At 49.4% G+C, this 21,383-nt stretch overlaps 2 protein-coding genes across 8 annotated transcripts in view; both read left to right on the top strand.

Annotated features, from left to right (window-relative positions):
• SRCAP (Snf2 related CREBBP activator protein) overlaps window positions 1-12,112 on the top strand; it is a 31,909-nt gene extending 19,797 nt beyond the window's left edge. For 6 of the 7 annotated variants that reach the window (XM_033170777.1, XM_033170778.1, XM_033170774.1 and 3 more), the window contains 10 exons: window positions 217-458; window positions 593-957; window positions 1,669-1,871; window positions 2,033-2,202; window positions 2,920-3,116; window positions 5,133-5,247; window positions 5,555-5,683; window positions 5,778-5,960; window positions 6,384-6,467; window positions 6,846-12,112. In XM_033170777.1, coding sequence (XP_033026668.1) covers window positions 217-458; window positions 593-957; window positions 1,669-1,871; window positions 2,033-2,202; window positions 2,920-3,116; window positions 5,133-5,247; window positions 5,555-5,683; window positions 5,778-5,960; window positions 6,384-6,467; window positions 6,846-10,874 — 5,717 coding nt within the window. In that variant the 3' untranslated portion in view covers window positions 10,875-12,112. The remainder of the gene's footprint in view (window positions 1-216; window positions 459-592; window positions 958-1,668; window positions 1,872-2,032; window positions 2,203-2,919; window positions 3,117-5,132; window positions 5,248-5,554; window positions 5,684-5,777; window positions 5,961-6,383; window positions 6,468-6,845) is intronic. The other variant, XM_033170775.1, reaches the window with a different exon arrangement.
• Window positions 12,113-16,172: 4,060 nt separating this feature from the next.
• Window positions 16,173-18,349, top strand: TMEM265 (transmembrane protein 265). The gene is made up of 2 exons (XM_033170819.1): window positions 16,173-16,693; window positions 17,958-18,349. Exons 1-2 carry the CDS (start codon window positions 16,487-16,489, stop codon window positions 18,033-18,035), a joined length of 285 nt encoding a protein of 94 aa, XP_033026710.1. The 5' UTR covers window positions 16,173-16,486; the 3' UTR covers window positions 18,036-18,349.
• The last annotated feature ends 3,034 nt before the right edge of the window (window positions 18,350-21,383 follow it).

The following is a 21,383-nucleotide window of genomic DNA, read 5'->3' as shown; positions in this document are numbered from 1 at the left end:
GTAAGCATGTTTCCCAGCACATTGTGGAGTGATTTGTGCATCTTAAATGGCTGTGGGTTTGGGAAGAGTTCCTCACCATCTTGGGAGTCAGCATCAGCTCTGGAAATGGGGGAAACGATAACGTGAAATGCCAAAGCACCATCTTCTAGTAGAGTTTAGTTTCTTCTCTTTTCCCCAGCAGCCCTTCTGATTCCCCTTCTGTCCCCCTTTTTTCAGTTGCAGCTGTCACACCCCCAATAGCGGCTTCGTTTGCGGTCACTCCAGCGGCCACTGTCACTGTTGCCGCCAACACCACCCCAGCTATGACTTCCCAGACGGCCTCGAGCACAGTGCCCAAGGAGGAGCCAGAGATGTTAACACTGCGCTCCACCACCCCAACCCCGCCCCCGCCCCCTTCCGTTCTGGCCCCACGGCCAAGGCGGCAGCCGCCTCCCCCACCTCGCTCACCCTTCTATCTGGTGAGTTCCTGCTGGAGGCCTTGGGCTCGGGGGGGGATTGAGGAGCAGGGTGGCTTAGAGGCTGTTATCGCCACTTGGGGGAAGGGCCCTGGCCTCTGTTCTCCCTGACTGGCTTCGCTCTCTCTGGCCTGCAGGAATCACTTGAAGAGAAGCGGAAGAAGCAGAAGGAAGAGCGCATCGACCGGCTCTTCCGCCTCAACGAGCAACACTGCAACCTTGTGCCAATTTATGGCACTGAGGTGCTACACTTTTGCACTCTTTTCCCCCCTGCTCCCCCTCTCTGGAGGGAGGAGGAGGAGGAAGAGGAGCCAGCAGCAGCAGCAGCCCAGGAAGTAGAGCCCAAGGGCTGCAGAGGGGCTAGCTATGCACACTGTTATGCAGCACAAGTGCAAAGGGACCCCCATCGCCTTGAGGCTCACTGGCAGCGGGCAGACACCTTGGCCCAGGCTATCTTGAAGCCACAGCAGCGAATCGAGGAACTGACAGACATTATAGAGAGGTAGCATCTTTTTGTGGGGAGGTAGACCTTTTTTGGGGGGTGGCAGCAAAAAAGAGAGAGAGGGTGCGAAGATGTAAAAAATGTAAAAGAATTTTTCCTGTACACAACTGCTGCTGCAAGAATGTTGATTGCAATGAACTGGAAGGGGGAGAGGGTTGCAACAAAACTAGATTGGCAGAGTAAATTACTAGAATCTGCCGAAATGGCACAAATGACAAACAGGCTGAGAGCTTTATTAAAAAATGGGACCCGTTCAAGAAACGTCTAGAAAAATAAAATAGTGGTGTGGCATCTATGGCAGCGTTTGAATGATTTCCGTGTAAAATAACAACGAATAACGAGAATGGGCACGAAAAGGTGTAAGAAACTGTAAGATAACATAAAAAGAACAAAGTAATAATTATTAGTACAGTTGATAGCAGAAATGGTAACTACACTGGGGGGTGATGGGTAGTCTTAAGTATCTTAGTAAGAAGCTATGGTGAAATGGACTGTGTAAGATTGAACAGATTTTTATTTGTATACTTATAAGAATGTTTTGTTATTAAATCTTAATTTCAGTAAAGCATATAAAACTTTTTTTTTAAAAAAAGTGTTCCTGGGAGCTGCAGCTTGAAGGCCATGAGGGAACCCAAGAGTCCTGCTCCCTGCTGTCCAGAGGTGCCCTGGTATCCCCCTTGATGTCCTCAGCCTTCCCTTCTCTCTCTGCAGGTTCATCTTTGTTATGCCTCCTGTGGAGGCTCCTGCTATCACCATGCATACCTCTCACCCGCCCCCATCACTCCTGCTCCAGCAGGCTGTCTTCAAGGAGACCCTGAGACAGGAGCTCTCGCCCCGTGCAAGCGGCCTGCACCGTATCGTCTGCAACATGCGGACTCAGTTCCCAGACCTCCGCCTCATCCAATATGACTGTGGTACGTGTAGCCGGGTAGAGCCTGCATGCTGCCAGTTGGGAGCCAGGGCAATGTGGAGTGCTCTGCATTAAAGCTACTAGGGTGAACTGAGTTCAGTTATCCTGCTGGGCACTCTTTGCCCTTTGCTCAGTTTTTCTTTCTGGCCCTTTTCCTCCCTCCAGGGAAACTGCAGACTTTGGATGTTCTGCTGCGGCAGCTCAAGGCTGGTGCCCACCGGGTCCTTATCTTCACTCAGATGACTCGCATGTTGGACGTGCTGGAGCAGTTTCTCAATTATCATGGACATATCTACCTGCGGCTGGATGGTAGCACCCGTGTGGAGCAGCGGCAGGTAGGCAGTAACAGCCTGTGGCCACTTACAAAGTGCTCAGAGAACTCCTGAGGTCCTAGCTGCTTTGGCAAATGGGTCTGTCAAGGTGTGCATCCAAAAAAATCAAAACATGAAACTCCAGGAGAATGCTAGTCTGCATTTGGGGCAAATGAAAGGAAGCTCATTCATGGCCTTTTGCCATCTGATAGAGAACAAAGGGGCTGCTGAGTGCGTTTTGTGTGTGTGTTTTTGTTTTTTATTATTTTAGTCTGTAAGCTGCCTTAATGATTATTATATCAAAAGGTGGAAAAAAGAAATTGGGAGGGGGGTTGTACAAAGATTCCAAAGGTTCAAACCTGAAATTGCCAGATTTGGGTACTACTGTCTACATTTTGCCCCAGAATTATGTCATTATTGGCAAGGAGCAATGTGATGGCAGGAGGAAGTGCCTGGGCAAATATGGATTATAGAGAGAGCAGGGACAGGGTGGCATGAGAAAAGAAAGTCATGCACATCAAGGAATCTCTCATCTTCTTTATGTAGACTCTGAGTAGTCCGGGAGATAGAAGTTGGTTTTTATGATTGCATAATTAAGGGAATTATTGTATACTGGTCTGGCTTCCTTACAGTTCTGGCTTGTAAACTCTGTACACTTTCCAAAGCTCAAAAGTAAAACCAGGAGTTTGGGTCTTGGATTTCTTTCCTCTTTGGCTCCAGATTTTTCTCTAATCCTGGCAGGCACTGATGGAGCGCTTCAATGCAGACAAGCGCATCTTCTGTTTCATCTTGTCAACGCGCAGTGGTGGTGTGGGAGTGAACCTGACAGGTGCCGACACTGTGGTGTTCTATGACAGTGACTGGAACCCCACCATGGATGCCCAGGCCCAAGATCGCTGCCACCGTATCGGGCAGACGCGTGATGTTCACATCTACAGGTTAGCTGGGCTCCTTGTGCCGCTGGCATAGGAAGCTGCCTCCAAGGATGTGGACAGGCTGCTTGGATTTGTGAAACCAACCACCTGTCTCCTTGATCCTTGCCCATCCTGGCTTATAAAAACGAGCGGGAAGGGCTGGGTGATGGGCTCTGCGGGGTGGTGAATGCTTCCCTCTGTGAGGGAGCTTTCCCAGACACGCTGAAAGAGGCGGTTCATCTTTGGACCCAGCCAATGTGGCCAACTATTGCCCAGTCTCAAATCTTCCATTCTTGGGCGAGGTGATTGAGTGGGTGGTTGCTAACAACTCCAAGCACGCCTGGAGGATGTGGACCATTTGGATCCCTTCAATTGGGATTCAAGCCTCATCATGGGACTGAAACTGCCTTGGTTGCACTGGTTGATGATCTCCGGTGGGTTTAGGGACAGAGGTGAAAGCTGTTTCCTAGTTCTGCTGAATCTCTCAGCGGCCTTTGATAAAATAAAAAATGACATCCTTCGGGACCGTCTAGAGGAGCTGGGGCACTGTTATGCAGTGGTTCCGCTCCTTCCTCCTGGGCTGTGTCCAGAAAGTGGTGTTGGGGGATGAGTGTTCGGACCCCTGGGCTCTTACTTGTGGGGTGCCTCAGGGATTCGTCCTCTCATGCTTTTTAACATCTACATGAAGCCACTGGGAGAGATCATCAGGGGGTTTGAGCTGGGTGTCCACCAGTATGCAGATGATACCCAGCTCTACCTCTCCTTCAAATCAGAACCAGTGAGAGCAGTGAAGGTCCTGTGTGAGTGTCTGGAGGCAGTTGGCAGATGGATAGTGGCTAACAGATTGAGGTTGAATCCTGACAAGACAGAAGTACTATTCTTGGGGTACAGCGGATCTAACTGTGCTCCTGAAAGACCAACTGTGCTCCTGAAAGACCATGGAGGCACAGGTCAATTCTTTGTCCAGGGCATCTGTCTACCAGCTCCATCTGGTATGCAGGCCGAGACCCTACCTGCCCGCAGACTGTCTCACCAGAGTTGTGCATGCTCTATTTATCTCTCACTTGGATTATTGCAATGCACTCTTTGAAGGTGACTTGGAAACCACAACTAATCCAGAATGCGACAGCTAGACTGGTGACTGGGAGTGGCCACCAGGACCATATAATATCAGTCCTAAAGGATCTTCACTGGCTCCCACTATTTCTAAGCACAATTCAAAGTGTTGGTGCTGACCTTTAAAGCCCTAAACAGCGTCAGCCCATTATACCTGAAGGAGTGTCACCACCCCCATCGCTCAACCCGGACACTGAGGTCCTCCGAAGGTCTTCTGCTGGTTCCCTCACTGCGAGAAGTGAGGTTACAGGGAACCAGGCAGAGGGCCTTCACGGTAGTGGCACCCTCCCTCTGGAACACCCTCCCATCAGATGTCAAGAAAATAAACAACTATCTGACTTTTTAAGACATATGAAGGCAGCCCTGTTTAGGGAAGTTTTTAAGGACTAATGTTTTTATTATGTTTTTAGATATGTTGTAAGCAGCCCAGAGTGGCTGGGGAAACCCAGCCAGATGTGTGGGGTATAAATAATAAAATTATTATAAAATTCTTATTGTGCCCAGTCAGTCTAGACTAGCTCAATATTATCTCCATTGACTAGCTGTGGTTCTTCAGGGTTCCCAGAGATATTTCCCAGCCTTACTCTGAGACAGCAGGGACCAAACCTTGGACCTTTTTGCATATGAAATGTGTGCTTTAGGAAGTGATAGACATCTATACTACTTTTAGAAGACACCTGAAGGCAGCCCTGTATAGGGAAGTTCTTGATATTTGTTTTATTATTCGTTTATATTTGTTGGAAGCTGCCCAGAGTGGCTAGGGCAACCCGGTCGGATGGGCTGGGTAAAGTTGTTGTTATTTAGCCATTGCAGAGACTGCAGGACACACTTCCTGAAAGAGACTTGTAATGGGGTGGCACAGTAACATATAGAAGCTGTACACACTAGCAGTAACTTGAATGTTGACTCTGGTGCTTTGTACAGGTTGATCAGTGAAAGGACAGTGGAAGAAAATATTCTGAAGAAGGCCAATCAGAAGAGGATGCTCGGAGATATGGCTATTGAGGGTGGCAACTTCACGACAGCCTATTTCAAACAGGTGACCACACAGATCTGTCAAGACCTGCCTGCAGAAATCTGCTTTGTATAGCCTTTCAGACAGTTGGCTTTGCAGTGCCACTGTTTTGATGCTGAGCCTCATGAAGAGTTCCTTAACATTTGTATTATCCTGAGACATCCTTGGGAGTAGCCGTGTTGGTCTGCTGCAAGAACAGCAAAACAAGAATCTCATGGCACTTTACAGACAAATTAGTTTGCTGCAACTGGGTTTCTGGTGTGTATGCTGAGAATGAGGAGCTCACTTCTGTAAGATCTGTTTGTAATGTGATTATTTCTGTGCTCCTCAGCAAACAATTCGTGAGCTGTTTGACATGCCCATAGATGAGCCAGCCAAGAAAGAAGGGGAGGCCTCAGCTGTAGCACAGGAGGATGAAGAGGACCCCATGGCCACCAAGCAGACACAGATTCTGGAGCAGGTAAGCTTTCAGCTTTCATATTGAAGATAAGAGTGGTGGCCCTCCAACAAAGAGAGTCCTTGTTTACATCTGTGTGGCTATCTCTGACTCACAGGCACTGTGCAAGGCAGAAGACCCCGAAGACATCCGGGCAGCTACCCAGGCCAAAGCAGAGCAAGTGGCTGAGCTGGCAGAGTTCAATGAGAACATCCCTTTGGACACAGAAGATCGGCCCAGCAGGGAAGAAGATGAGGAGCTGTCTAAAGCTGAGCAAGAGATTGCCTCACTGGTGGAACAGGTACACAGTCTCTTGGTGCCCCTTTAGAAAGTGGAAGTGCTTATCTGCTTTTAGCCTAAATTAGATGGGGATGGAATGGTGGCTCTGTTCCTCCATGGTGTGTGCATGTTTGAGGCTTCCTTAATCAGACTGTCTACTAGTACTGTCTACTCTGACTGGCAGCAATTCTCCAAGATCTCGAGCAGAGATTTTTTTTAACTGGAGATGATGGAATTTGAGTCATGAAGAACACATACTCTACCATTGAACTATAGGCCCTCCTTTTACTAGACACTTGGTAGCCAAAATCATTTTAGAACCTTCAGTTCCTATTCCATCTCCCTCCCACCCCTGATAACCTGGCTCTCCACGTTTTCCCCTATTCTGACTGACTTGGCCTGCAGTTTCCCTGATACCCCTCTGGACTTCCTTTTCCCTTTGCAGCTCACCCCTATTGAACGTTACGCCATGAACTTCCTGGAGGCATCTCTAGAGGACATCAGTCGGGAGGAGCTGAAGCAGGCAGAGGTAAATTCCCTACCCCTGACTGGAAGCACTTCCTGCATAGTATCTTGTCGGGCAAGCACAGCTGGAGGGATGCTCTGTGACTGACTGGTTGCATCTGCCAGTTTGAAGTTGGTCAGCTCCTTAGTCGGATGGCAACTTTTTAGAGACAAATGCACAGCAATCTTTCATGGTCATGACACCAAGGCTCAGAAACTTGTAGGAGGAGCTTCTGTGTTGTGTAGTCAGTCTTATCAGGGAAGAAGATGGCTCAGGCCTCTTACTTAGAGTCTTACTCTCTCTGGTGCCACTGAATGGACCAAGCCTGGTTGGCATCACTTGTTAAATCAGTAGTAGTTCCCCTTTGGCTGTCTATTAAGCTCCCTTCTCTGTTGCCCTTAGGAACAAGTAGAAGCTGCCCGCAAAGATATTGACCAGGCAAAGGATGAGGTAGTCTTCAAGCTGCCAGAGGATGAGGATGAGAGCTATCTTGTTGAGGAAGGCACCAGCAAGAAGAGTAAGAAGTCCAAGGGTTCAAGCCGCACAGCCTCAGAGAGGACAGGCACCCGCATGAGTGAAAGGCTGCGTAGCACCCGCCTCCTGCTGCGGGATGGGGAGAGTGGAGATGGGGAATCCCCCCAGGCAAGACTACCCAATCTCCGGCATTCCCACATGGTGACGGATGAGGAAGACGATAGCCTGCCCCAAGTAGCTCAACACACGCGAGCGGCTGCTGTGCGTAGGGAGTTGGTGCGGGAGGAGAAGCCTGCCCAGGCTGCCCTGCACTCCCGCAGAACTTTGGCCCGCCGAGAGGAGCCCTGGACTAAGGCCCCAGTGACTGGGGAGAGGGTGCCGAAAACAGCTCCCCACAGGACTGAGGTTTCTGCTTCTGGTGACAGGGTTTTGAGAAATAATCCCCACAGGACAGAGACCTTGTCTGCTGTGGAGAAGTTGCTACCAGTTACTCCACAGAAGGCAGATTCAGGGGCCGCAGGTGACAGGATGCTAAAAGGCACCTCTCCAAGGACAGAAACCCAGCCTGCTGGTGATAAGTTGCCACAAAGTGGCCCCCAGAGAATAGAAACTGGCTTGGATAAGGAGGTGAGGCCAGGCCTGCAGAAGCCTGAGAAACCCTGTGAGTTGGATAAACTCCCATCCAACCCTCCTAGGTTAGAAGTACCAATAAATGAGGCACAACTCCTCCAGCTTCCTCCTCAGGCACTTGATGGAGAGGTGGCCAGTTTAAAATCAGTTTTAAAAGAGCAGGAAGAGAAAGAAAGTGCCCAGCTCAATCCATCAGCTCCTGAACCCCATGTTTCCAAGAATGTCCCAAATGTGGAAGTACCAGTGTTCCAGGCACAAGATGTGCTAGTGGCTGAAGAGAAGTTGTTGAGTACACATTCACCACCTGGCACGGCTGTCCTTGAGGTTCCAGCAACTAAAGAGAAGGCACCAAGCACAGTGAGTCTCCCTGCCACTGTGGAACTGCCTAATGAGAAACAACCCGAGGCTGCTTGTGAGGTAGACCTACCATTGAGGGAGCAAAAGGAGAGCCTGCCAAGGTCAGAGGAAGAAGCAGACATGAGCACCTCTTGCAGTACTATGGTACAAGAGTCACTAAACTCTGTATTTGAGGCACACAGGCCTGAGGTTGTTCAAGGGGCAGCACCCTCTGATGGTCCTGACAGAACAGCATCTAACACACTCGCCTCTAGAAGCTCAGAGGCCACCCCCCTGGAGTCCACAGTTAGTGCATCATCCAGGTTGGACAGCGACACCCCCAAGATTGAGGTGCCTGTGCTTCCTTCCCTGGACCACTCCATGCCAGCTGCTGGCTCCCTTGTTCAACTGGAAGCTCTGCCCTGTGTAAAGGAGCCAAATGGTTTGGAGCAGGCTCCCAGAGCAGAAGACTTGCCATGTCCCACTTCAAGCATCCTAGATGAGCCAGAGTTTGAGATCGCACCTGGAGAGACTGTATTGCCAACACCAGAGGTCTCAAGCAGTGAAAGCAAGAGCCCCAAGGAGTCACACAAGCAGGATCAAGGGGCTGTTGAGAAGAAGCTTCAAGGGGAGGAGCACCAAAACAAAGAGGCTGAAATTCAGGCCACCTGCCTGCCAGCTGTCTCCTCACCATCAGATACTGCTGTCTGCTCAGGAGCGCCATCTGCAGATGAGAGTTTGTCGCTGATTAAAACCCCTCGCCGTCGAACCAGTGCGGACGTGCAGATCCGGCAGAGCTGTCAGGACCAAGATGGCCCTGCCGCCAAAGTTTTGCGCAAGCTGCCAGGGCGGCTGGTCACAGTGGTGGAGGAGAAAGAGCTGATTCGGCGTCGCCGTAATCGTGTGCGCAAGTTGGATACTGCCAACAGCACCGTGGTGAGTCCCAGCAACAGCTCAGCTCAGAGCATGTCGGAGCCAGAGCCTTCCTCCCCTTCTGGCAAAGAGTTGCCACTGCTGCGAGACTTGCCTGCCCGTCGGAGAATCGAGCTGGAGAGCCGGGCAGCAGCTAAGGAGAGAGATGGCGGTCTAAGAGGAGATGCACACAGTAGCCCTTCTGCTGAGCCTATGAAACGCAAGCGAGGGCGTCCCCCCAAGAACAAGTCCTCTGAGCAGCAGAGTCCAGGGCTGCTCCAGCCCCTCCCTGAGCCTGTCCGGGAGACCACCACCCAGAGTCAGACCCCAGAGAAGAAGGTGCCCGAGATCCAGCCCCAAAGCAAGACCTCTGAAAAGAAGGTGCCCGAGACCCAGCCCCAAAGCAAGACCTCCGAGAAGATGGTGCCCGAGACCCAACCCCAAAGCAAGACCTCTGAGAAGAAGGTGCCCGAGACCCAGCCCCAAAGCAAGACCTCTGAGAAGAAGGTGCCCGAGACCCAGCCCCAAAGCAAGACCTCTGATAAGAAGGTGCCCAAGACCCAGCCCCAAAGCAAGACCTCTGATAAGAAGGTGCCCAAGACCCAGTTCAAAAGTAAGATGCTAGACAAGAAGGTGCCCCAGACGACTTCACCCAAGACCGAGTCTCCCAAGGGTAAAACGGAGAGTAGTGAGAACAACTCTCCTGTGGAAAAGCGGCGACGTGGCCGCCCCCCCAAGATACGGGAGGCCCCCATTGTGTCTCCAAAGCCTTCTCATTCTGCAGTTCTGCCAGCCTCCTCTGCAAAGCCTCTGGTCACAGAGCTACTCCCTAAGGTGCAGGAGCAGCGGGACAAGTCCCCTAGGCCCACCCCTGGGGCAGAAGCAATACCTAAGATTCACGAATCGCTGGACTTGCATCCCAATCCCAAAACAACGTCTATCTCAAAAGTATCCCCCAAGGCGCGGAACCGAGTTCCTGTGCATCCCAAACCCACCTCAATTTCTAAACCAGCTCCTAAGGCACGAGAACTGTTGGCCGCTCCCCCCAAGCCTGTTTCCAAATTATCCACAGAAGCGTGTGAGCCCCTTCCTACCCCCCCTAGAGCTGTCTCTGCAGCAGAAGCCTCCCCAGAGATTCAAGCACTGCCTTCTCTGCACCAACCGCCACGCACACCGCCCCAAGCTGCCCTCAGTTCCACAACTTCCGAGTCTCCGCCCAAGCGGAAGAGGGGTCGGCCCCCAAAGAACCCACCTTCCCCTCGTGTGGAGGCCGCGCCACCTCCCACCTCACCCTCTGACCACGAGATCTCCACCGAGAAGAAGGAGACCCCGGCTCCCCCTGTCCGCAAGCGGCGACGGAGGAGGAGAAAGGATGAACTGGGCCCGTCTTTGCCGGGCAACAGTCATAGCTCCTCGGAGGGCGAGGACTCCCGGCCGCTCACCAGGCTGGCTCTGCTCAAGCGCGAGGAAAAGCCAGAGTCTTGTGGTGAGGGCTTAGCGCAGCCCTCCCCAAAGCAGGCGCTCCCCGAGGGCGCTTCGTCTGCAGAGAGCAGCACTTGGGAGCAGCCTTCTGGGGACACCCCCGCCCGCTCCACCCGCCTCCGGCCCGGCAGCCTCGTCCCACCACTGGAGCGCGAGACTCAGCGTCGGAAACGCCGCTGCTTCCTGAAGGGCAGCCGGGTGAGCAACAGCAGCCAGTCACCTGCTCCCCAGGCCACCTCGGAGCAAGAAGGTGGGGAGTCCGAGTCCTCCCTGAGGTCCTCCTCGGAGTCAAGCAGCAACAAGTGCTCCCAACAGCCCAAGCGCCAGTGCTATGAGTCGGGCGGGGGGCGGGGCAGGGGGCGGGGACGGGGTTGGCGCACTGGAAGCCCAGCTGACCGGATTCTCCGTAGTGCAGCCAAGCCCAGTGATGGCACCCAGCCGGCCTCCTCCCCCATCCCCACCAGGAAAACGGGCCCTGCTTCCATGCCCCCCTCAACGGGGGGAGGCTCTGGGGTGCTATCTCCCTCCTGCGCTCCTTCTCCAGCTGCCCCGGTTACCTCTTCACTAAGTAACAGAGGCCGCAAGCCCAAGACGTGACCACAGCGCGAGAAATTCTGCCGTCACTTCTCTGTGGGGGGTGGGCCAATGGCCAGCTCTTCCTCGCACATACTGTAAGCAGTTTTAGCCCCCTGCCCCGACCCACCCCTTGCTCTTGATCCTCCCGTTATCATGGAGGGCAGCCGATGGGGCTCACCTGTCCCCACACAGCTCCCTGCATTCCAGACTTGACTGTTAAGAGTACTACTTGAAAGAGGAGGAGGAGGGCAGCAGGCGTGGCTGCTCCCTCCTGGGTGCTTTGTCTCAGAGCAGGGCGAGGGACACTCCTGCAGAAGTTGGCTAGCTCTGGATGTGTAGCTCAGCTGCTCCCTCGCGGGGGAAGTGACAGAGCCAGCACTGTTCCCAATTAATTCTGCTACTTGCTGATCATGGAGTGGGTGGGGGAGCAGCCCCATAGAGGTGTGGCCCCCTGAGTGATGCTTCATGGCTCCCGCTGCCACTGAATGGCCCCCGCAAAATTCAGTACCACTTTGGGAAGCCTCCGTTCAGCCTTTCGTTAGGCGCTTGCATCCTTTTTAAAATGAAAATCACATTTTGGGGCTCTGCATCCTTGCCCTCTGCCCCTTCCCCTCAAGAAACCCGCAGGGGATGCCCTCCTGATTTATAACACAATTAGCTCTTACTTTTTTAATGGCTCTGGGTTGGTTTTTAAATGACAGTGACCAAATGCTGGGTCCCCTTCTCTGGCTTTCCCTTTTGATTGTCGCCCTGTTTATTCCGTTCACAGCTTAGGGCCCTCTTGAGGCACAAGGAGGTGGCAGAGTTGACTCTTTGAAAAGGGGAAGGTTGTGCCCTCACGTTTTGCATTGCCACCAGGAGAGATGGTCTTATTTTTAATGATGTATATTGCAGCCTCATCGCTCCGAGGACTCTGGGGGCTTCTGAGTTGGATCAAATCCCTCTTCCCTTCCCCGCCTCTCTGTGTACAGCTCTCATTGTAAAATAGGTTCTTTTGAACATAATCTATGCAAAGGTTATTTTGTATAGGGGAGCACAACGTTCCCTCCCCTCCCCCACCGCAGTGGGATTGAGGGGTGGCAGTAGTTCTCTGGTTTGGGGGAAGGGGGTGCAGTTGGGGTGGAGGGGGAGGTGTTCCCATGGAGCTGTCTTTCCTACTGAAGCATGTTCAGAACTTGTACAGAAGACCGATGTAATCTTTCTTCAGAATAATGCTATGAATAAAGTGTTAAAAAAAGAAAAACCAACAGCACACCAAATGGGTCTGTGGAGTCTTTTTTATTTATTTAAAGAAGACACTTCATGCTTCCTTTTCTGGTTTTTTTCCAGTCTTCTTGGAGCAGGGATGGGGTACCTGTGGACCTCATTGTCTGCCTACAGTTTCCATCATCCCTGACTCTTGAGCATCCTGACTAGGGCTCATAGGAGCTGGAGTCCAGGAACTTCTGGTGCCCCACCAGTGCCGTAGAACAGCTTTCCAAACTGTGTCGCAACACAGAGTGTCGGCTGCAGTGTGCGGATGTGTTGGCTGAATGCTTTTGGGGCTGGAAAGGGGTTAGTTTAACCTCCAGTTTGCTAATAAAGCTGAATTACTGTGTCGCGAAATAATGCATGTCTAAAAAGTGTGTCACCAACATGAAAAGTTTGGAAAGCTCTGCCTTAGAAGATCCAACGCTTGGTTCATGCACAATATTAGGCCATTGCATAATAATAATAATAATAAAAATAAAAATAAAATAATAATTTTTTATTTATACCCCGCCCATCTGGCCGGGTCTCCCCAGCCACTCTGGGCGGCCTCCAACAAATACCAAAATACAATACTGAGTCACAAATTAAAAACTTCCCTAAACAGGGCTGCCTTCAGGTATTTTCTAAATGACAGGTAGTTGTTTATCTCTCTGACCCCTGATGGGAGGGCGTTCCACAGGGCGGGTGCCACTACCGAGAAGGCCCTCTGTCTGGTTCCCTGTAGCTTGCATGGTGTTGTATGAGCAAGCCTCAGGCTATCACAGCCCCTCCCTCTGCCCACACTCATATTCAAAAAGATAACTTCCCATTTAGTATAAAACCAGCTTGTGTGCCATGACTGGCTTTTGAGAGGACGGGGTTATCTTTTACCTCAGGGATGGGAGATCTGTGGTCTTTCCGAGATTATGGCCTCTGTCAGATGTGACTCTTGGCCATGCTTGCAGAGGCTGACGGGAGCCAGAGGCAAGCAACACATACAACAAATATAATTAATAGTAACAACATTAGGATGGCTACATCCCTGCTTTTATACACTGAGGCTCAGGACTATCATTTTTCCAGGGTGGGAAAAATCACACTGAATAGGTTGGCTGCTAAAAGCAGCACAGTCTTCTAGATGGTCTCTTTCTGCTCCTCTTTGAGAGCACTCTTCAGTCTTCCTCCACTGTCAAGTGATGACAAGGTGGGGCACACCATTTTCTATAATCCATATATGCAGAAGTTCAATGACTCACAGGGGCAGGTATGGTAAAGTTAAAAGACTCCTGGACTCTTAGGTCCAGTCAAGGATGACTATAGGGTGTGATCTCACTTCAAGACAAGGGAGCTAGCATTTGTCCACATCCAGCTTTCCGGGTCATGTGGCCAGCATGACTAAACCTCTAGCACAATGGAACACCGTGACGTAAACCAGAGTGCACGGAAATGCTGTTTACCTTCCTGCTGCAGGGGTACTTACTTGCACTGGAGTGCTTTCAAAATGCTAGGTTGGCAGAAGCTGGGACAGAGCAACGGGAGCTCGCCCTGTGGGGCAGATTCAAACTGCCAACCTGCTCGACAAGCCCAAGAGGCTCGGTGGTTTAGACCACAGCACCACCCACATCCCTCACAGGGCATACCCCCTTGAACAGGGCACCCATCCTTGTTTATTTTGTACTCTGGGTGAGGCATCCTCTTCGGTGCAAGAGCATTTGTACCAAAAGGAATGGTTTTTTTGGCTCGTGAGGAAACAGGCATAGGGGCCAAATGCAGTCCTCCAAGCCACTTGCCAAGCCTGTGGGACAGTCCTTGGACTGTGCTCCTCATTGACTCTCCTTTGCACCCCTTAAGTCTTTTTGACTAGAGTGTGTCCTGTTGACTCTTAATGTCTCTTGATTGCTGGGGGAGAGAAGTCACTCCCTCTTGGTTTTATACCTTTCAGGGGGTGGGGATTAATATGGAGACCTGTACTACCACCACATGGTGGAGAAGAGCTAGTTCCTTGCTATTGCAGTATCTACTGTAGTTTTTTATCTGATAATCTGGAAAGTACCATGAGCAAGAACAGATTATCAAGGAGCCAAAAATGGGCCCAGGCAAGTCAAAACAAGGGCACGCCTCAGCTGAGGCATGGGGCAATTGCACAAAAGTTCCCACTGCCAGGCAATGCCAGGAAAAACAGGGGACCAGTTTGGTCACATTTTTGTAGCCAGCGTCAGGAATGACACCTTCCGAAGCCTACAGTAACCAAGAGTAAACAATGAGTCAGTTAATTATGACTTCCCGTTAACGCTTTTTAGGCCTTTTGATTCATTTTTGGCATATTCCTCTCACAACAGCCTTCTGACCTGTAACTTTTCCATAGTGTTTTGTGAAAAAGCAAGCAGCTGCATTCCTCTGAAACAAACTTTGGGGCTAATATACAAGTGGCTATAGAAATGAGGACCACCTGGGCAGTGACCAAATGGGTACAGGTAATGCTAGGATAGGAAATAAGTCCTTAATTTAAACAGATACAGTCAAACCTCAGTTCCCAAATACCTCCATTTTGGAACGTTTCGGCTCCCGAACACAGAAACCTGAAAGTAACTGCTCCGGTTTTCAAATGATTTTTGTAAGCCGAACAGCTGATCTGCATTTTTCATTTCCCCCCCTTGACTGCAGCCAGCCCATCGATCCTCAGTTTTTGAACTTTTCGGAAGCTGAACGGTCTTCCTGAACAAATTAAGTCTGAAAACAGAGATTCCACTGTAGTTCCTCTGTGCTACAGTTGCTTAATTGTAATTACAAGACAACAACTTTTAAAGGAAACATTTGTTCTTTTGGCAGGGGGTAGAAGACTGGATGGGTCAGCCTTTCTTTTCTTATGCCCCTTTTGCCTTCTAAAAAGTTCCTTCAGGGGATCAAAATGTGTAATCTTGCAGAATCCAAGAGTTAAACCTGTACTTGAAAGTTAATGCAAAGTTCTCAAGTTATGTTGAAATGAGAATCCTGTGTTATTGCAAAACCTACACGTGTAAACTAGCAGGTGCAACCATTCTGGAGTTCTTCAGTTTGGTTCTTAGCCATATTTACATGAGAGCAGAACTGGAGGCTGGGCTCACTTGAGCCTCAGAACATGATGTGCTAGGCCTCAGACTTGAGGCAATCTGAAGGACTGGCAAAGGAGAGTTGAAAAAAAGAGTCCCTTTCACTACTGAGGCACTGCATTCAGCTTTGCTATCTGTTAGGATAAAAGTTGGCCGGGGGGGGGGGGGGCAGACAGGACAAAAAAAAACCTGTGAAGGCTACAGTAGTGTGCCTGAAACTATAAAGTTCTGAAATTGAAGTCAATGGGGCTAGACAACCAATATGTGGATGCAATATTTTATCTCCCCCCTTTCTTTTTTTGGAAGCACTTTAAAAGTCATAAAAATCTAGTTGTGATAGGTGTAAAAGTTAGGGGTGAATGAACCCACAGTGCTAACTCCCTTGCCACCACCTCCCTCCCTTTCCCAGAGGCTGTGGATCATAAATTAATAATAAAAAAATAATTTATTATTTATACCCTGCCCATCTGGCTGGGTTTCCCCAGCCACACTGGGCGGCTCCCCAACAGGTAATTTTTCCTACCTTGCCATTTTCAGCCTGCTCTCCCTTCAACAGCTGAGACCACCCCCGTTTGATTTCTCAGATTTCCTGCATTAATTGAAATTCCTGCTCTTAAATTTCCCTGAACCGCAACCCACTTAAGCTGAAGCACTAGCCTGTAGACAAAGAGGGAAGGAGAGTATGATCTCAGGAGGAATGTGCAACCTACATACCTGAGTCAGGTCCAACAACAGTGACCTCACCCAATAAAGAGTCTGGGACTCAGCCCAAAAAAGGTATAACCAAACAAACGGAGAGCTGCCAGGTGTGTATAAAAGTGTCTCTGAGAGTTGAGTTCCCAGCCTGCAGGTGTTGGACTATTCTCAATATTTCTGAAGACTGAAGAACTGAGACTGACTTGGGCGTAAAGAGGATCACACCCTTTTGGCTTCAGGTGAATTAATTCTCAGGCGTTACTACCTTATCATTTCTATAACACTTTCAGCTTGTGAAAGACGTTTCTTTAAATTCCTTTCGCAGCAGTCTGGTGAGGTAGGGCGATAATACGCCCAGGTATTTTACACAAAGGAAACTTGAGGCCAAGAGCGAAAGTCACTTTCTCAGTGCTGTACAGAGAATTCACAGAAGAGGTGGGGTTTGAACCTGGTCCTCTAAGACTGAACTATCCACTAGCTATTTCAAGCTCCTGGCTTGGAGTTTAGAAGCACAAATGTGGACTCAGATCATCACTGATTGTGGTGATAATTGAAATAGCAGAGAGAAAAGAGCAGGCTTGTCAGCACACTTCAGCAACTTTATGTGTGCCAGTTGCTATGGAAGGAGAGCAGGAGCTCAAAAATGGGACCCTTCGGCAAGATGCTGCAGAGACCATCGTGATGATCCCAGCAGACATTCAGGAGAAGGACATGCCTGCCAAGCCCCCTTCTTTTCATAAGCACAGACTGCGCAGCTTGGCCATATTTAGCATCATCTGTGGCTGCTCTTGCATCGGAGTCCTAGCACTGATCTATGCAATCAAGGTGAGTTACCTGCTGCTTTGACAAGGGATGCAGGTGGGTGGGACAAGGGATGCCCTTCCCCAAATGAATGGAAGTGCACTGCAGTACTTGGACCAGTTTCCTTTCTAGGGAAAGAATTTCTGGAGGCTTAGGGAGGGGAAGTGGGTTCAATATTGATCATACTCAGAGTAGAGCCATTTAAATTAGTGAAGATGGCAAACCTGGATCCATTAAGTTCACTAGGTCCACTGTGAGTACACTTTGGTTAGAGAAAACCTTGTGCCTAAACAAATGTGTTTACTGATCAGATGAAAACCCCCTGGGATCTTAACAGCTTCTGCCATTCTCTTGCCTTCCTTTCCAGAGAAATAACTGTAGCTGTGCCTCCTGTGTCCTTGCAAGTGTGCCTTTTAAACCAAAACAAAATGGGCAACCGGACCCACAAATGGGCAGCTCAAAAATTCAAGGCATGCCAAAGTTATATTATGTCAGGCAATGTAAAAAGTGAGAACCAGTGATGTAGTATATCCAGGGTTGTCATATCAATGAAACAAAGTGATAGATCCATATATTAAATGAGGTGTGTGTGTGAGATGTTTCCTGAGCACAGTATTGCAGTCGTGGGCAGGAGCCACCTCACTGCCCCACCCAGGCCAATATTTACTGTCTTTGAAGCTCCCACACATTCTTGTCACCTGGTGAAACTGCAGCAAATGCTCTGTGGAGATGTACAATCTGAAACAAAGGCACGGCAATCGTTGTGTTCCATCTAGCAATGAGAGTCTGCTCCAGAGAACCCTTGGGGTTCCTCAACAAGGCCAGAGATGGTGGATGATATTCCCTGTGAGGGCTTGCCACCACTACTGATCTTCCCCATGCAATGTGTGGCCAGAAAGGGATGTTGGGGTGTGTGTGTGTTCTGGGCCATGTCATCCCTCTGACAGCCGAGCCACCCCACCTGAAGTGTGAAAGGAGCCCTAGTTCCCCAGCAAGGCAGGATTCTGTGGCATAGGCCAGATGTTCCTGGAGGTTGGCCCTTTGGAGTCAGCAGTATAATGGCAAATCCAGAAGTGCTGGGTCCCTTAATGAGAGTCTCAGCCCCTTCTAAGATTATACAACAAGGCTACTAAGATCAGAGACTGCAAATTTTTTTAGACCTGATACATACCATCAAGATACACTGAGAAAGGTAAGTCCAGAGAAGGAGACCTAAAATGTAAGGATGTTTCTTTAAAATAAGTGACATCAATAATGAGGTTCACTCTCTTGGTTTTGTCCCATCCAGGCTAGTGAGAAGCAAAGGTTGGTTCCCAGGTATCAGCGGCTGACTGGGCTCGGAGGTCCCGGAGATTGTCTGTCCTAAGTATCAGTGTGTGGGTGTCCCTCATCATTCTGGTGCCCGTGTCAGTGTACCTCATTTCCTACCTCTTAACTCAAGCCGAATGATGATGACCCTGAAGAACATGTGACTTGGGACTTCCAGGATCATCTTCTCTGGTTCCCACATATTTGCCCAGCTGGATTTAGCAGAAATGGGTATTATGTGGGTCTTTGTTATGTGCTCCCTGGTCTGGTGTACTCTTGTCAAAGCCTGCTTTGTGGAGGTTCTAGAAGAGAGTGTAGAAATGGAACAGCTTCTGCTGCAGACATCGGATCTCCGTGGCCTGCTTCTATGGACTCACCAGGATAATCTTTTGGCTACAGTGGAATACAGGATGCTGGACTAGAGGGGCCTTTGCTCTGAACTGGGACACACTTCTTCTTTAAGCTCTAGCATAGCTGGGATGTGCCTGAGTTCTTCTTGAGGCAGAGTACAGTATGTGCTCTGTCCCGGTTTTGCTCCTGCATGTAGATGCTAAGATCCACTCCCTTGGAACCGAAGGATATTGGAAACACAGGAACATAGTTTCTGCACTGTGCTGTGTTTCTTACTCCAATCTTTTATTTATTTATTTAATTTATTTTCAATAAGCATTTTTATTCTGCCCATCAATTATATGCAAAAACAAATAAAAGTTGCACTACAGAGATTTCATGGGGGTGGGTTTTTTTGGGGGGGGGGGTTGTTGTTCCACTTGTCTCTTGGGTTGCCATTACAGGAGTAGGGCTGGAAGAAACAGATAAAACATTGGACTTGGGGTCTTGTGGCAGGAATAGTTGTGCCCCCTGCCAGATGTGGCTGAGCTCCAACTATCATCAGGCCCAGTTGGGATGGCCATTGGTCAGGAATGATAGGAGCTGTAGTTCCATGGCCGGTGCAACAATGAGGTGACCTGAAGCGACCCACTTCTAGCATGCTCCACAGAGGGCAGGAGATCCTGCCACTGCACCACTGTATTTTCTTCCAGCTGCTGCCTCTGCCTGGCCTCGGTGGTTGGAGGTGGTTACAAATTCCTAGTGCCCTTATCAACCTATGGCTTCCATGGTTCTTTGCGGGAAGTCATCTGATTTAAAAATGCATTGATGTTGTGGGACAGATCCACATGTGCTCTAAACATGTGGGTCTGCCCCATCATGTCAATGCCTATTTCCTTTACTCACATCCGCTCACCGGTAATGACCCGTTCAGAAACATGATGATGCTGAGCATGTTTAAGATGCAGCTATTCTCCAAGTGCAGGCAAGCCCATTGTGAGAGTAAACATTCCTTTAAACATTAACTTAAAAGGAAGTGAAATTCCTTTAAACATTAACTTAAAAGGAAGTGAAATTACCCACCCTACTTCAAACCGAGGAAACAACGGCAGCACCTTGTGATGCTGTAAAAACCAGCAGATTTATGATAAATCCAAGTCTTTAAGGTGCCACTCCAATACTCTTCGTTGTTATCTTGTTACGGAGCAGGGCAGACAATTAAAAAGGTAAATTAATGCAACATACAATATGCAGAGAAGCGCCTTCAGCCATGTGTAATTGGAGGCGAGAATGGTTGGGGGGTCAGTCAGGATTAGCATCCTTGTTGTTGTTGTTCAGTCGTGTCCGACTCTTCGTGACCCCATGGACCAGAGCATGCCAGGCACCCCTATCCACTGCCTCCCACAGTTTGGCCAAACTCATGCCAGTCGCTTTGAGAACACTGTCCATCCTTAGCTGAGATGAAAGGTGTTAACATTCACAACTATTTTAATCGCTGAATTCTTGTTACAGGTAGGCTCCAAGGGAAAGGCTGCTGGTTAGCATCTGGAATTAGAAGTATTTGAGGGCAGTTGTGTGATGAAGTTACTCTGTGGTGTAGCGCAGAGTTGAGGGCCGTGGCGTGGCAACTTTCTACATGATACATATACAACTGCTGTGTGAGTTGTATTGCTGACTTCAGCCTCATACACGCCATACATTTTAACCAGTTAGTTCCCCCCCCCCAAACAAATTGTAATTTACCCCTCTAGTGCCCAGCATCCTTCACAAAGTACAGTTCTCAGGATTCTTGAGGGCAGTCCTGTTGTCTGACTGTATGGTTGTGCACACAAGTCTATGTTGCCTTGTAATGCTTGATGCTGCTTTGAGTTACACTTCCATTAATGCTTAATGAAAAAGCATTAATAACAACACTTGAATAACCACTACTGGTGGATGCTGGTCAGACAACCGATATAACTGTACCTGAGTGGTAGGCACGTGTTATTATTTATTTGTTTATATTAAATTGTATACCGCTCTTCATCTGCAGATCTCAGGTTGGTTCACAACCTAAAAATACATGATAAAAACAAGAAAAAACAAACCAACCAATAACCCCCTCCTCACCTTAAGAAGAGAGTGAGCGATTCTTACTGCATGTTAGAGAACACATCTTTGTCATGGCAAAATTTGGGGTCGGGGTGGAGTAGAGGCCATGTAGTTTTTTGCATATGCAGAAGGAGAGGGAAAGCCTTTTGGCCCAAGGAATCCTTTTACACTTTGTGTAGCTGCCTCTGGGTGAGTGGGTGTCCTACTGGAGGGATTTTCTTTCCCTATGGATGTCATGGGATGGAGCAATTTATACGATGCAGGAAACCCAAAGACCAACTGTGAAGTTGAGGTTTAAAATGATGGGTCAGGGAGACACAGGTTCAAATGCTTATTCATCCATGATGAACGATGAGTGACCTTGGGCGGGTCATTCTCTGTCAGCCAGAACTCACTTCACAAGACTGTTGTGAAGATCGGAAGTGGAGGCAGGCAGTAAATATGTGCTGCCTCGAGCTCCTTGGAGGAAAGATGGAATCATCATCTCGTTTTGTACACAGCCAAACTCCTGATTTGCCCCAAATGAAAGACACGAAAGGATCACCCAGGAGAGAAGAGGCAGCAAACTCCCTCCTGCTCCGTAGAGAGACAGTGGTGTATTTTTCATTTTTTTCGTTGGGGGGGGGTGTTTATTGTGTAATTGCATAACAAATAACCGAAGGAGGGAAGTAGTAGCTATGACCTCATTCTGACCTTTAGTATTGCGATTGTGAAACCCTGAATAACCCCAATATTCTGCTCCCGCCCACTTCTGATCGCGATTGGCCGCTGTCTTCCCCAGACTTCGGATTCCGAGCTCCTCCCCTCAGCGCTGTTGCTCAAGACGAGCAGCCGATGGGTCAACTCGACTGTCAATAACGCGCTTCCTTCGCCCGCCCTTCCGTGGCTTTGCTCATTGGCTGAGCATTCTCCCCTCCCCTGCTGCAGTTCGGAAACAGCCGCTTCCTCTTTTAATCCCCGCCTCATATTTCTTCACCTTAGCGCT

The sequence above is a fragment of the Lacerta agilis genome, chromosome 14 (assembly GCF_009819535.1).
Source record: "Lacerta agilis isolate rLacAgi1 chromosome 14, rLacAgi1.pri, whole genome shotgun sequence".
NCBI classification, from domain to species: domain Eukaryota; kingdom Metazoa; phylum Chordata; class Lepidosauria; order Squamata; family Lacertidae; genus Lacerta; species Lacerta agilis.
Note: the sequence above shows the minus strand (reverse complement) of the source record. Positions and strands in the feature narration are given on the sequence as shown.